At 40.7% G+C, this 13586-nt stretch overlaps 1 protein-coding gene across 1 annotated transcript in view; it reads left to right on the top strand.

Moving 5' to 3' along the window:
• eif2b3 (eukaryotic translation initiation factor 2B, subunit 3 gamma) overlaps positions 1-13586 on the top strand; it is a 34848-nt gene that overhangs the window by 16931 nt on the left and 4331 nt on the right. The window contains exons 6-10 of the mRNA XM_084912049.1: positions 4232-4321; positions 8392-8528; positions 8994-9184; positions 9828-9890; positions 10074-10222. Of these exons, the coding sequence (XP_084768175.1) occupies positions 4232-4321; positions 8392-8528; positions 8994-9184; positions 9828-9890; positions 10074-10222 (630 nt within the window). The remainder of the gene's footprint in view (positions 1-4231; positions 4322-8391; positions 8529-8993; positions 9185-9827; positions 9891-10073; positions 10223-13586) is intronic.

Genomic DNA, 13586 nt, shown 5'->3' with positions numbered 1-13586 from the left:
CACACAGCTGTGGTAGATTTATCATGACGATATGGAAATCACTGAGGCATTTTTCCAGGACCTTGTTGAATCTGTGCCACAAATAATTAATGCAATTCTGAAATCAAAAGAGTGTCCTAGTACTAGCACGCAGTGCCTAACAAGTGGCCAGAAAGTGTATAAAGGAAAGGCAAGGAAGCTTAGGTCAGATCAACTGCAGTGATCTTCAGCAAAACAGACTAGGAGTTACTTACATCTGTTACTAATGATGGCACACGTGGGGCTAAAAGCCAATAAACACATATATTACACAAAGTACCTTTTAAAAAAATTAAATAACTTCCCTTCCAAAGATCCTTGTACTAAATTTACTAAACATATGTATCAATGGTCCCACATAATGAGTGTGTTTGCACAGGATTTGACAGCTATCAACATTAGTCTGACTGCACTTGCAGAGCCATGTGCACTGTAGGCTTGCAACACAAGATCAGATATGTGAATTCAATTGAGAAAGCATCTATGGGGCTAGTTTAATATTACGGGAATCACAAATTTTGCTTTGGAGGAGTGGTTAAAAATTTTTTTAAAAAGCCCTTCAGCACTGTTGGCTCTTGTGAAAACCTGACTAATGAGGGTATTAACGGTCATTCTGCTGCATCTGACTCACCGTCCGCTGTGGGGTTTTAGTTGTAACTAAATAAGACATTATGCTGTGTGTGTTTGAGAGCAAGAGATGTGACTCCTCTCTCCCACTGAGGACTTTAGTGGTACTTTAGTAGTCAGTCATTAATCCAACAGTTGAGTCATCCCTGCCTGCAGAGGCACTAAATTCCTGCTCCCTTCAACAATGAGCTCTACAGCACTCGCAGCAACCAGAAATCACATGATGCTGTTGTTAGGAAAGGCAACTTGATTTCTAATGTTCAGGTAATATATGTACTGTTACAATGGTGTGTACTCATTAAACACGAACATTTCAAAGTCAGCATGTGTAGAAGTAATTAGTGTGCTCATGCTTCAGACTCCTCTTAAAAACTCTGTTTCCAACAGTTTTTTCTGCTCTTGGGTCTGCGGTATGTCAAGGGGAGGGGATTTTCTTAACATGGCATATGCAGACCCCCCAAGGGTGTTGTTCAAATGTTCAGTTTGTCAGTTGCAGGCAATCAAAGAAAGTTGACTTTGAGGAAGACGAGCTAAGTAGTTAAACCGAGGCTCAGTATGAGGGAAAATAAGGACTTGTTTTGAATTGGTGATCATGCAAAGCTGCCATAATAGATTCCCAGAATAAAAACATATGGACCTCAAAATTATTTTAACGAGGTCCCCTTAAAAAAAGTGAATATGTTTTGGTTTTATACTGCAACAGTCTTGATATGGTGATACTTGTACCTACTGTGCTGCTTTTTATGGCTACTAACGTATTTTTATTATGATTCAGGGCACCTGTTCTTAACCTACAAACACACACACACACGCACGCACACGCACACACACACACACACACACACACACACACACACACACACACACACACACACACACACACATCGTCATTCATAACCCAATTATCCAAGGCTCTGTCTCTTGCCCGTCTGCAGGTGCTAAACAGTGATGTCACATGCTGGGTGTTCTGATGAGTTTTACTTTATGTATGCGATAGCCACACAGAGACTTACACCTGGGACACCCGTAGAGCATGACTGTGTGTGAGAGTGAACATGTGTTTTTATGCTTTTTAATAAAATACCTCAACACAGACAGACACGCACCGAGTTTGATTTAGAGCTTTTACCATCTGGTGTGTGTGTGTGTGTGTGTGTGTGTGTGTGTGTGTGTGTGTGTGTGAGACTAAGTAATCCTCCCGAGTCACTCCAGTTATACTGTAAGCCTGGTGTTTGAGGTGGGAGGGGAAAGCTTGTCGAGAAGATCTTTTTGATGGCTCCTGTGGGGTCACCACAGATATTTTTCTCCTCATTTCTTTTATCGCTGTTTTAAAAAAATTGCAGTTTAAATTATTAGTTGTGTGTATGAGGAGAAAAAAACCCAGTTTCAGTTCAAATCAGTTAAAATGATCAAAATAAAACTATTTTCTTTTTCTCTCTTTTTTTTAAACATTCATTAAATCTTGGTCATATATGTACATAGAGGTTGTTTAATCAGTGTTACATACTAATACCAAAAATAGGAGAATTAACATAAAGAGAAGCTGAAATACAGTTAAGTGGAAATTCACAGACTTACAATCAGTCATGTGAAAAATACAGTGTTCACAGGACTCTACGCCGTCCCATGAAAAACCAAGTACACCCTTATTGCTTCCAAAGGAATTCAGAGAGAAAGAAGTAACCAGGTGCTGGTAATCAAATGCACTTGATTAACTCATCAGCAGCAAGTGTGCGCCTCTATAAAAGAAGTAGTTTTGGCAAGTAGCTGGTGTGAAGTATTCAGGTGTATGTTAACAGAATGCCACAATCTTCCCAGGAGTGGAGGTCCCGGCAAATTCACCCAAAGGTCAGATTTTGTGATGCTCAAAAAATCTGCAAAATCCTAAGAGCTGTAGTTCAGACTCTGCAAGTCTCAGTTAGCAAGTTAAATGGAGAAAAAGATGGAACAAGTGTCGGTTGTTTGGAAAGCGTCTTATCTCTAAAAAGAACATGGCAGCACAGCTTAGGTTTTCAAAGTTGCATCTGAACAAAACCTGAAGACTTCTGCAGCAATGTCCTTGGGGTGGATCAGACCAAAGTGGAGATATCGGGCTGTAATGCACAGTACTACTTTTGGTGAAAAACAAATACAGCATGTCAGAACAAACAGTTCATACAGTTTTGGAGGGCTGATGATTTGGGCTGATTTTCTGCAGCCACAGGAACTGGGCACCTTGGAGTCATAGAGCGAGCCATGGACTCCTCCGAATACCAGTGTTCCAGAGTCAACTAACGCTAACGCTTGGCCAGAATTGGGTAATGCAACAGGGCAATGATCCCAAACACAGCAGTAAATCTACAACAGAATGCGCGAACAAGAAAAGAATGGGGGTGTTTCGATGACCTGAGTTGTGCATAAACGAATACACACAAACCTCAATGAACTGAATCAACGCTGTGAAGAAGATTGAGACACAATTCCTTCACAATGACGTGAAAAACCGATAAAGTCAAACAGGAAACAATCACTTCGAGTTATTGCTGTTAAAGGTGGTTCAACAAGTTTTTAAATAATGGGGTGTACTTAGTTTTTCACAAAGCTGCATAGAGTTTCTGCACAATTGCAGTCGATTTGTTTTGGTTTCCTTAATTTTGTATGACTTCTAAATTTTTACACATCTTTGAATAAAACTTTATCACGTCAAAGTAATGTTGGCGTGGCTTCCTGCTGTCACACTCACTTTCCAGGGAGAGTTGTAATTATCATTCCTGTTGCTTTTAGTGTGGAATAATAAATCAAAACTGAACACCTCTGCGAACAGTGGACGTGTCTGTTTTTAATTTGGTCGGAGTTATTGTGTGATAATGAGACAGACGTCAACCTGTTTGTACAACCTTAAAAATCTAAATCACTGCGGCATGCTGTGAAAGATGGTAAGCAGTAATGAAAGGTCTATGTGATTGGTAATAAATGGGCTAAAAGTGGTATGGCCCTTTTAAGGAGGAATGCACCCCACAGTTTTTATTATGTCGTGGTTGAAAGGGCAGAGGAAGAAAGGGTAAGTAGTCGGAGAGGACGTAGGGGTGTTGATAGATTTGTTTATTGAAACGTCTGGGACTGCATTGTTTTCTTTAGGTTGTCGCTTCGTAAATGTCACGTTCAGACTTTTGACTCCGCGTTTCCCTATGTGAAAAAATTGTGTGAATGAGTGAATGCATGACGGCTGCCCGAGGGGCGACATCTATGGTAGATGGCAGAGGACAATCAGGCATTATAGCCGGTTTTGCTGTTTTTTTTTTCATCAAGTGTTATAGTCCTGCGTGCAAAGGAACACAGATTAAAAGTGGCTTGAGCAAACGTGAAGTAAGCATTAAAGATAAAACCAGCAGGTGACGAAGAGAATCAAAGCACACTCCCCCAGAGGTAGCACCCAATTAAGATGGTAAAAGCAGCGCAGGTGTGCAGTGTGTATTTTAATCTATTCGTTTCTGTGCATCACACTTTTCCATTGTGTGCAAACGGTGGATTTTAATGCTTTGTTTTCGTGAACTGAGGACACTTTGTGAGCTTTGATTTCCATCTCTGTTTTTCCTTTTACCTACAGACATCCCAGGATGCTCATCAAAACAGGCTTAGTGGACGCTCACCTTTACTGTCTGAAAAAGGCTGTCGTGGACTTCCTCACAGAAAACAAGTACGTTTGGGGGGGTTTGAATCTTTATTTTAACAGGAAGTCCTACTGAGATCAGACTGTTTTACAAGAGAGACTATACAAACTCACAAAATATTTCCAAAAATCTGCAAGAACAAAATACAAATAACCACACCAAGAAACACTAGTGAACTCTCAAGAAAAACATGTCTCCATCACCATATTCTTTATGATGCTTTTGAAGTGAATAATGAATATAAGTATGTCTATGTTTAGATCTTTCTGCAAAGTAAGTCCACAGTGGACATAAAAATTTCCCCAGACCTTTTTCACTTATTTTTGACTGTATTTTTTTTGTTGAATTTTGAAATTTTATGTCTGCTCCATGAGAGGTATTACCCAACAGACTTAGACACATATAGACACAAAATATATGCATACGCCCCCACACTCAAGCTGACATGAACTCTACCTCGCTGCTTAATCTGTGTGTGTTTAACATGGTTACATGGTGTGTAAGGCTTTGAAAGGTTCTGTTAGCATGGTATTCTAGTGAGGTGTTAATTTGTTTTACTATGTGCCACTGAGACAGGCTGTTAGGCCTTTAGCCTCTGAAGTGAAGCGGTGTGACGGGGGAGCTCGCTATAGCCGGAGGAGTCTGTATAGGAGTCTGTCTCTGTGCTGCATCTGAAAAATGAAAGGCTAAAGCTGTTTTCACTATTTTGAGAATCAGGGTTTGTCAGCACTTGCTCTTTTTAACCTGAAACAGACAACAGGAAGCGGGCCGCTTCAAACGTTGTCACTTCTTGAATGCTGGGTAAATGCTTGCTGTGAATTTCTTTGACAAAACCTTATACAAATGCCTATTTTCACACAGGTAGTGGGAACTAGCACTTTGAAGTCCTAAAATTAGCATTTGCATTCTTACATTTATTCCTTTTATATTTAGCAAATTGATGAAAATTGTTTTGACAATTTTTAAACAATATTATTTTCAGCAATATTGATTATTTGTCATGATAATTCGTTCATTTTAGTGGCAGTAATTTTCTAAATTTAACACTGCTTTCACTTCCATGTGATGCAACATGTTCCATCTTTATGTAAAAATAAAACTACTTTTCTTCATTTACCCAAATTGAGTGCATCTTTTAGAAGGAACAAAAAACATAAAAATACAAAATATGAAAAGCACAAAATGACATCAGAGGGGACTGCTTTCCCTGAATTTACATTGTGCTATGGTCTTGTTAAGTAAAACATCTTTACAGACAAATAAGGTGTTTATTCACCTGATATAAGTGTGTCTACTAGATAGGGCTGCCACGATTAGTCGACTAGTCTCGATTACGTCGACTATCAAAATCGTCGACGACTGATTTAATAGTCGACGCGTCGTTTGAAGCTTTGTAAGATCACAAAAGACGCAGGAATAAGTAGTAGGATTTAAGAGTGTAATAACGGACTGAAACAGAAGATGGCAGCACTGCATGTACAAGGATGCCAGCTGCTGTTAAACCCCGAAGAAGAAGAAGAAGCCGTGTCCCAGAATTCATAGCGCAGCCCAGCTCAGTTTCCAACAATGGCGGCAGCTAGTTAGTTTTAATATTACTCTTATTATTCTTTCTGGGTCACAAAATAAACGTTTAACATATTTTCAGGCGAGAATGTAACTGTGTAAATCTCAAATATCTGCTCAATTTATCAAGACACCACAGATTTTCAAAAGCGCTCCGACGTTTTCGGAGACGTCTGTTACCCACTAGCTCGATAGCTAGCCGGGGGCAAGGCTCGCTAGAGCCCGTGAGAACACCGGACTCCCGGCAAATCGTTTTCAAACCCACCGCCGTCTTTCGCTAAACATGATATATAAGTCATTTAGATAACTTTAAAATGTTATTGTTTGGCTTTTTTTTTTAGTATTTTATTTGTTCCTGAGTAAATCTGTTTGGCTGAGATCAAAGTTATAGTTTTTACACAGCTGAATAAATGTCAAGCAGACAGCTGATTATCAGAAATGTGAGATGCTCGAGAATATACTCCGGTGTCCTGTTATATTTTAGATAGCAAGGAGTTTATTCAGCTTCACCGAAACAATCTGCAAATTTCATTAAAATTTAATAAACTATCATCTTGTCTTTATTTTTAGTTAGCACATACCTTAAACACTTAAAGCTGTAAGCTAATGATAGTTATATAAGAGCAGATGCTGCTGGTGCAATAAGCTGTACGTTTTACGTCCAATGGATGCATGATCTGATTAGTCGACTAATCGCAAAAATAATCTGTGACTAGTCGACTATCAAAATAATCGTTTGTGGCAGCCCTACTACTAGAAGGAAAAAGTAATGTTTCACTTCATTTATCGTACCTGCATGATGGACATGAGGATGAACTTAAGGTTAAATACTTGACAGCTGTGACCTCTTTGGAAAAAAAAAAAATGTGTGAGGGAATGACATCGTTGCTCCATGAAGTTTAACTTTAAGTTTAACGGAAGTTTATCTTTGTTCAATGGAAGTGTGATTGCAGTTGTGATTTCAGCACATCTTTGTGAAGGAATACGTAGACGCACTGCACAGCCTGAGTTTTGTGGACGATTTGCGTCAGCAACAAAGCATTGTTTTTCTTGGCCTTCATGCCTTAATTATCCTGCAGTTTGTGGTGCATTTTCAGGCATGTGAATAAGTGGCTTATGTTGCTTTGAGGCGCAGACACACCTCTACAGCACTGTTTGCATCTGATTTCTTCTTGGTTAATATCACTAAATCCAAAGTATCTCCAAACAGCAGATGATAGTCCACTTTGAGCAGAAACTCTTTACCGTCTGCTGTGCCATACATTTGATTTTTGTTGTACGTCTGTCTTTTAACACACTGTTAGTCATCCTGAGTACATCCAGGAATCCTCTAGTTGTGCAGTGCAGGGAACAGCTGTGATTGTCACATGCAGTCGCATTGTCAGGCTCTGATATAGGGAGCGCTTGATTTGCTTTTGCTTTGTGGTCTTTTGGCGAAGCATTTAATTTAAATAGTGCTTGATTGTATCCGTTTAATTTTGGGAAGCAAATATAATATTATTTGTTGGCAACTTCCCAAAACTGGGTGGCGATGAGACTTCCACACGTGTATTTTGTAACTTGCAGATTATTTCATGAAGAAGTGGGTACCACGCTGAAAGCCGAATTGTGGAAATCATTTATTACCCATTGTTAAAGTTCAACAACTATAAATGGAGTGCATCCACACCAGGCTACTTTTATTCCACTCAATAAATCCAAAGCCAAGCCAACAAACACAAATCCCCTTTACTAATCCTGTGAATATTTTTGGTTAAAGCACTTGAAAGTAGCAATTTGCCATAGAGATGCAGATGTAAATCTTACATCATTGCATCACCAACGCACCCTCTACCGCCACCATATATCATCTCTCTTGTTAGATGACTCATTTCTTTCTTCAGCTCTTTTCTTGGACTCTTTTCACGGCTCCTCTTTGCCTCTCTTCCTTTCTCCTCAATGTTCTTTCTCTGTCTCTTGCTCAAGGAGAGAAATGGACAGAGTAACTGTTGTTTTTCTCCTGTCATTCAGATGGAAATTCTAATCTCCCTTTAAAAGAAAGTAAGAGAGGGCAAGTGGAGGGGTGTGTGGTGTGGTATAGAGGAACACTGAGCACAGCGCAGTCCAGAGAGGAGGAAAAAGAAATTAAGATGAGGATATTGCCTCCTGATTTACACAGAGAGAAACTTCGAAGAAAGCTCACTGTTAGCTCTTTTTATTTTTTTTAATTAATGTATTTCTTGCTGGAACATCATCAGTCTTTAGTCAGTGCTTCCTTTCCTGATTTTGATCGACGTCTTTATAGGGACAATGACTCCTTTATACATCATTCAATTATTTATTACATGCTGTTATTGAGTGTTACACAATTACTGCTTACAACTACTCTGGTGATATTCATAAAATACAACCATTTTATTCCAGTATAGTCTATATCTTTTCATTTTTACCGAGATATTGTAAGATGTTATGATTGCATAGGATGAACTAGTGTTTCTTTCCTGATCCAGTTGCTAAATGACTAAATTAATTATGTGTTTCTTTTGTATCCTAGGTCTATCTCATCGATCCGTGGAGAGTTGGTGCCATATTTGGTGCGTAAACAGTTCTCCAAAACTGTTAACAGCCAGAAACTGAAAGACGACACAGACGATCAGACCCAGGAAAAAAACGATGGGCCTGCAAACCACGGTTATTGTTTGCATTCACATAACATATCTTCACGCATCAGAATCGGAGGAGGAACAGCCTTTAACAACCCAAGCATGATTATTCTTCTTTGTCTTTTGGCTGGTCCCTTTAGCGGCACCACAGCAGATCATCTGCCTCCATCTCACCCTGTCATCAGCATCTTCCTCTGTTACAACACTCTGCATGTCCTCCTTCATTTATCCTTGTATTTTCTCTGTGGTCTTCATCTTTTCCTCCTGCCTGGAGGCAAAATAATTGATATCCTTTGTTCAGTACATCCACTATCCCTCCTCTGCAGATGTCCAAACCTCAGCCTTGCCCAAAGACTGCAACCTTTTTAAAATTCTTCTTCATCTTGCTTATAAACATTCATCATAAAGAACTTCTAGGTTAGGGCATCGCTGCCTAAGGCATCAGCTTCTAACCCTCTTCTCTTCCTGCATCTCTTCCTCTTTTGGTGTCCAGAGCTCCTCATCTCATCTCGGGACGAGCCTCTCCTCCAGCTGGCGCAGGAGCGCTCCTGCTGGAATGACCACCGCGGTGATATGAGTGAGGCCTACCATGGAGGAAAGCTGCGCTGCTATGTTCACATTATGGACCAGGGTCTGTGCTGCCGGGTTAATACTCTAGCTGCTTATATAGAGGTGAACCGACTGGTGAGTCAAACATTAGACTGTTTGTTTTGTTTGTTTGGGTTTTTTTTACGTGTATGGCATGGCTACAATAGCCTAATCGTGGTTAAATGCTTATGTGTACATGCTGTTCCCAGAAAGTTGATTCTGTTCGTCTGGACGTAGCAACATCAGTGGGAGAAACGTGAGAAACCAGACTGAAGAAGTTACTTGGATGAGTGATGAAATGCATCTCCCACTGAAAACGCTACATCCAAATGAGTCAACTTTCTCGGATTTCCTTTCTTGGATGACATCACGCCGCTGTCAGTAAAATGTCATCTTGAAACTTCAAATTTAGTATTTCCAGTCACCAATTTGATGATAAATTTACTCAGGTCATACATTTAGTAAGAGCTGGTCCTTTTATCAAAGACTTTTTGGAGTTGGACCGTGGGAACTGCCCCCTGATGGCCATTTTTAGGAATGCACTTTTAAGTTGTGAAGGAACATTTATGCCTCTCAGCTATTCTAAAAACTACAAAACTTGTGGTCAACCTGTTTGGCTTTTTAAAAGAAACTTTGTAAACACGCGGACACTCCATCCATCTTTTGTTTACAGTCTGTTTTCAAACTCATTACTACTTTCTTAATCACTCTTTCACTCCCCCCGTTTTCTCTCTGCTAGGCCCCAAAGCTGTTTGAAGAACCATCAGTCCATCCATCTGCTGACATTTCTGAGAGTTGTCAGGTGAATATAGACTACAAACCATGCTTGTATTTCAGTTATCTAGCATTTCCCTCTTGTTTTGAACTTTTTCAGATTGTCTTCACTTCATCAGAGCCTTTTATTGTCATCTAAAGGCACTTTACAATACGTGGACTAAAACTGTGTATGCATGTATCTCCGTTGCTGTTTGTGGTGGGCTTTCAGATGGGATCAGATAGTATCATCGGAGCTGTGTGCCACATTGCAGACAAGACTTCCATAAAAAGGTCTACTATTGGAAACTCCACCACTGTAAAAGAGAAGGTCAAAGTCACCAACTCCATCATCATGCATGGCGTTACCATCGAGGAGGGGTGAGAACACACACAGTTGTACACAGACATGCACAGACTTGCTGAGGTTGTGTACTTTGAAATGGTTTCTTGAACGCATTAATTTAACCTAAAAAAAAAAAAGGGAATTTCACCTTGAAGGCATGTTTATAGATTAAAGTTTTAATTATCTGGCTTGTTTTTTTTAAGTGTGAAGTTGCTACTTGCATGTGGTGGGTGACAAGCAGCAGTTAGCAAGCACACGTTTCCAAACAGAAGCATGAAAAAACACTTTTATCCTCCTGTTCAGCTGTTTATATTATTTACTTGACTTGAAGTGAAGGAACATTTATGCCTCTCAGCTATTCTGAAAAACCACTAAACTTGTCATCAACCTGTTTGGCTTTTTTAGAATTTATAAAAGCATAGATGTGGCTCCCTCTTCATTCGCTGCATACCTTTTTATTGAAGTGTAAGTGTGTGTGTGTGTGTGTGTGTGTGTGTGTGTGTGTGTGTGTCCAGTGATAGGACGTGTAACAGGTTTTTTGTTTTCTGCGTTCTGTGGGATCGCTGAGTTAACAATGTAACTATTGGTGTGCAACCAGCCAGAGACCAGTTCCAAACAAACACAGAGCTGGTGAAGTGAAACACACAACATCCATGCATTTCATTTAAGCGCCTAAATTACTTGGCTATACCCAGTTTCCCACTGGTCGTAGAATTTTTGGAATACCACAGGAGTTCAGATGATGCTTTCCCTAATAGCCCGCCGCTATTTAATAAAATCATGTGTTTGGTTTAGCCTTTAAGGATCAGTTGTCCCTCCAGTTTGCCATCTTTTATTTAAAGAATGGTTTCAGCACAGGGGTCTAATCAGGCTCACCAGGAGGTAAACATTGTAGTTACTTCACACATGCACATCTGTGCTTACATGTAGCGTGTTGCAAATTGTGTAGGTTTTTTTTTTAATGATGTTATTCTTCCACTTCGTATCATTTTTAACAGCAAAACAAAAACCCACCATACAGCCAATGTGCTGCAAATTGCATCATGTCAACTTGAGATTTAGGAACTCCAACTTGGTTAAAGAAACACAGAAGCTCAATGGAGAGCATGTCAGATGTTGTAGTTGTGATTTGAGTCCAGTCTGAGTAAGGATGCAGCAGGATTTCTATCCAGTCCAGTTTCAGCTGTAGTCAAGAGTTAAGGTGGAAAGAACTGACTGCTTTGCACAGAGAGCAACAGTGTCTACTGTAGAATTAGCATGTAGATTGATCTGTTTGGTGTCTTAGGGCAGGAATATTGGTTTAAAGGGACTCATCTTGGCTCTGGATTTTAATGCTCTCATTCACAGGCTCCTGTTTCTTTTATCTTAATTCTTCTTCCTCTCTCTCTTTTCTTTACATCAAGGCCTCAACGCCATCTCCCTCTCTTTCTGTCTCTTGCAATCTCTTCTTAAGCCTTTCAGGGACCCCAGCCAGTTAGCATGGGGACCCTCATCATGCCCATGTAGGTGCACGCACAAAGGCGTGAAAGAATGAGAGAGACAGGAGAAGGGAAGAAAGAAGCGAGGGGAAAGCAGGCTAGCACGCAAGAAAGAAATTGCAATTCTTTCTTTTCTTTCTTTGAGGACATAAGAAGGAAGGAGAAAGAAGGAAAGAAAGAGCCAGTATGAGGGGATTAGCAGACCCCAGCCATGTCGCAGAAACCCCTCGCGTTTCTGGTTTCTTTGTTTGGTGCTGACCAGAGCTTGTTGACAAAGCGCTGCATGTTTGGGAAGGGGGATAGTTGGGGTCAACTTTATAGGGGAGGGTTGGCACAGGAGGTGGGGGGTTGACATGCGTGTGTGTGTGTGTGTGTGTGTGTTTGTGTATGAGTGTAATAGAGAGGGAGGATGGTGGGGGGGGTCATGGCAAGGAGGAGCCCTGGTGTTAGTAATTAGTGGTGTTTCAGCTTCGAAGCTTCTTTGGTGGTCTCTCTCTCGCCCTCTCTCTCTAATGTTACAAAACTCTGAATCTTGTAATCTCCCATCACCAACTACCACCTTCTAGGTAGTAACTTAAACACACACACACGCACACACTCTTTTCTCTGTCTCCCTCCAAGCCTAACCACCTGAATAGAATGGGCCAATACAAACCTGTCTGTGTGTGAGGTGCACAGGGCCAAGTGTGTGTGCGTCACTGCCTGGGCAAGACCTACATGTGTTCTCCACTGGGCTTCCCGAGCTTCTGAAACACACGCGTGTTTCTTACCCCACACACACATTCGCACATACACGCCCTTCATGGTTAGTCGACACAGGACACACAGGACTGTCTGTGTCTCTCTCCAAGAATTTTATGGTGATGGTTTGGCTGAATGTGAGCATGCACAGTGGGTTGGCACTGCCAGCTCAGGTGGGACTCCAGAACGGGGCCTACAGCGTACACACACACACATATATGCGCACACAACGTGGGCGCCTTCCTTAACTTAATAGAGATGCTAATGTTGTGTCATTAAGTTTGTTTGATTGGATAGTTTTGAGTTTTCGGAGCAGGTGTGAGGTGGGGAAAACAGTCCGAATGTCTGTGTAACCTCCGGTGTGGCCCTCAGTCCATGACGGTGCAAGTAAAGAAGCTTAGCGCCCAGCTGGAAAGCTGCGCCTTTCCTGTGAAGCTCCCAGTGCTGCATGAATGTTCTGTGCTGTGTGTACCTGCCTGTGCGTATTTACACAAGGGCCCAGAGAGCAAACAACTGAGCTGAAAAATAATGTTTTAGCACTAATGATCCACTGATTCATCCCTTATTCAGGTAATACAAGATTTATGAGTCTTTCAAGAGGATTTTCTTGAACTGTATGTTTAGGAAGGGTAAATTGTGCATTTTTTAATATTTTGAGGATAGTGTGGAATAATATTTATGTCAATTTTAGAAGACTGAGAAAATAGTTCTCTTGGACAATGTGACTGCTTTTGTTACTCATGTAATGGTTTTCCCTCTCGGCCAAATCACTCTTGAAACAGCGATTAAATCCCGATGAGATTTTTAGCTGGATGAACAAGAGTATTTTTCATGAAATCTCTGGTAAAGTGGTGATGCAAAGAGAGCCACAAGTTTGTGGCATCTCTTCATGTAATGTCAGTTTTCTTTCCTCTGTTTAAAGGAGCGTTAAGGTCCCAGTATACGTGCCGCATTGGTCGCTTCGTGTGCTGCCGATAACGTCATCTTGCAGCCACGTCCGTTTATGCTCATCACCACAGTGTAGGTAGCTGCTGCAGTTTTCTTTTGAACAATAGGTGTGATCACTCTAAAAACACCTTCCCATCAGCACTGATATTGGAGAGAAGAAGTCAAAACCAGAGGCAAAGAATTTTTTTACAAAGTCTTATATTTTCAAATTGTTGCAACATCTGTGATTCTA

Source organism: Perissodus microlepis, chromosome 18, assembly GCF_051167445.1.
Source record: "Perissodus microlepis isolate ML-2025 ecotype Zambia chromosome 18, ASM5116744v1, whole genome shotgun sequence".
NCBI classification, from domain to species: domain Eukaryota; kingdom Metazoa; phylum Chordata; class Actinopteri; order Cichliformes; family Cichlidae; genus Perissodus; species Perissodus microlepis.
The sequence above is the reverse complement of the archived record's forward strand: the minus strand, read 5'-3'. Positions and strand labels throughout refer to the sequence as shown.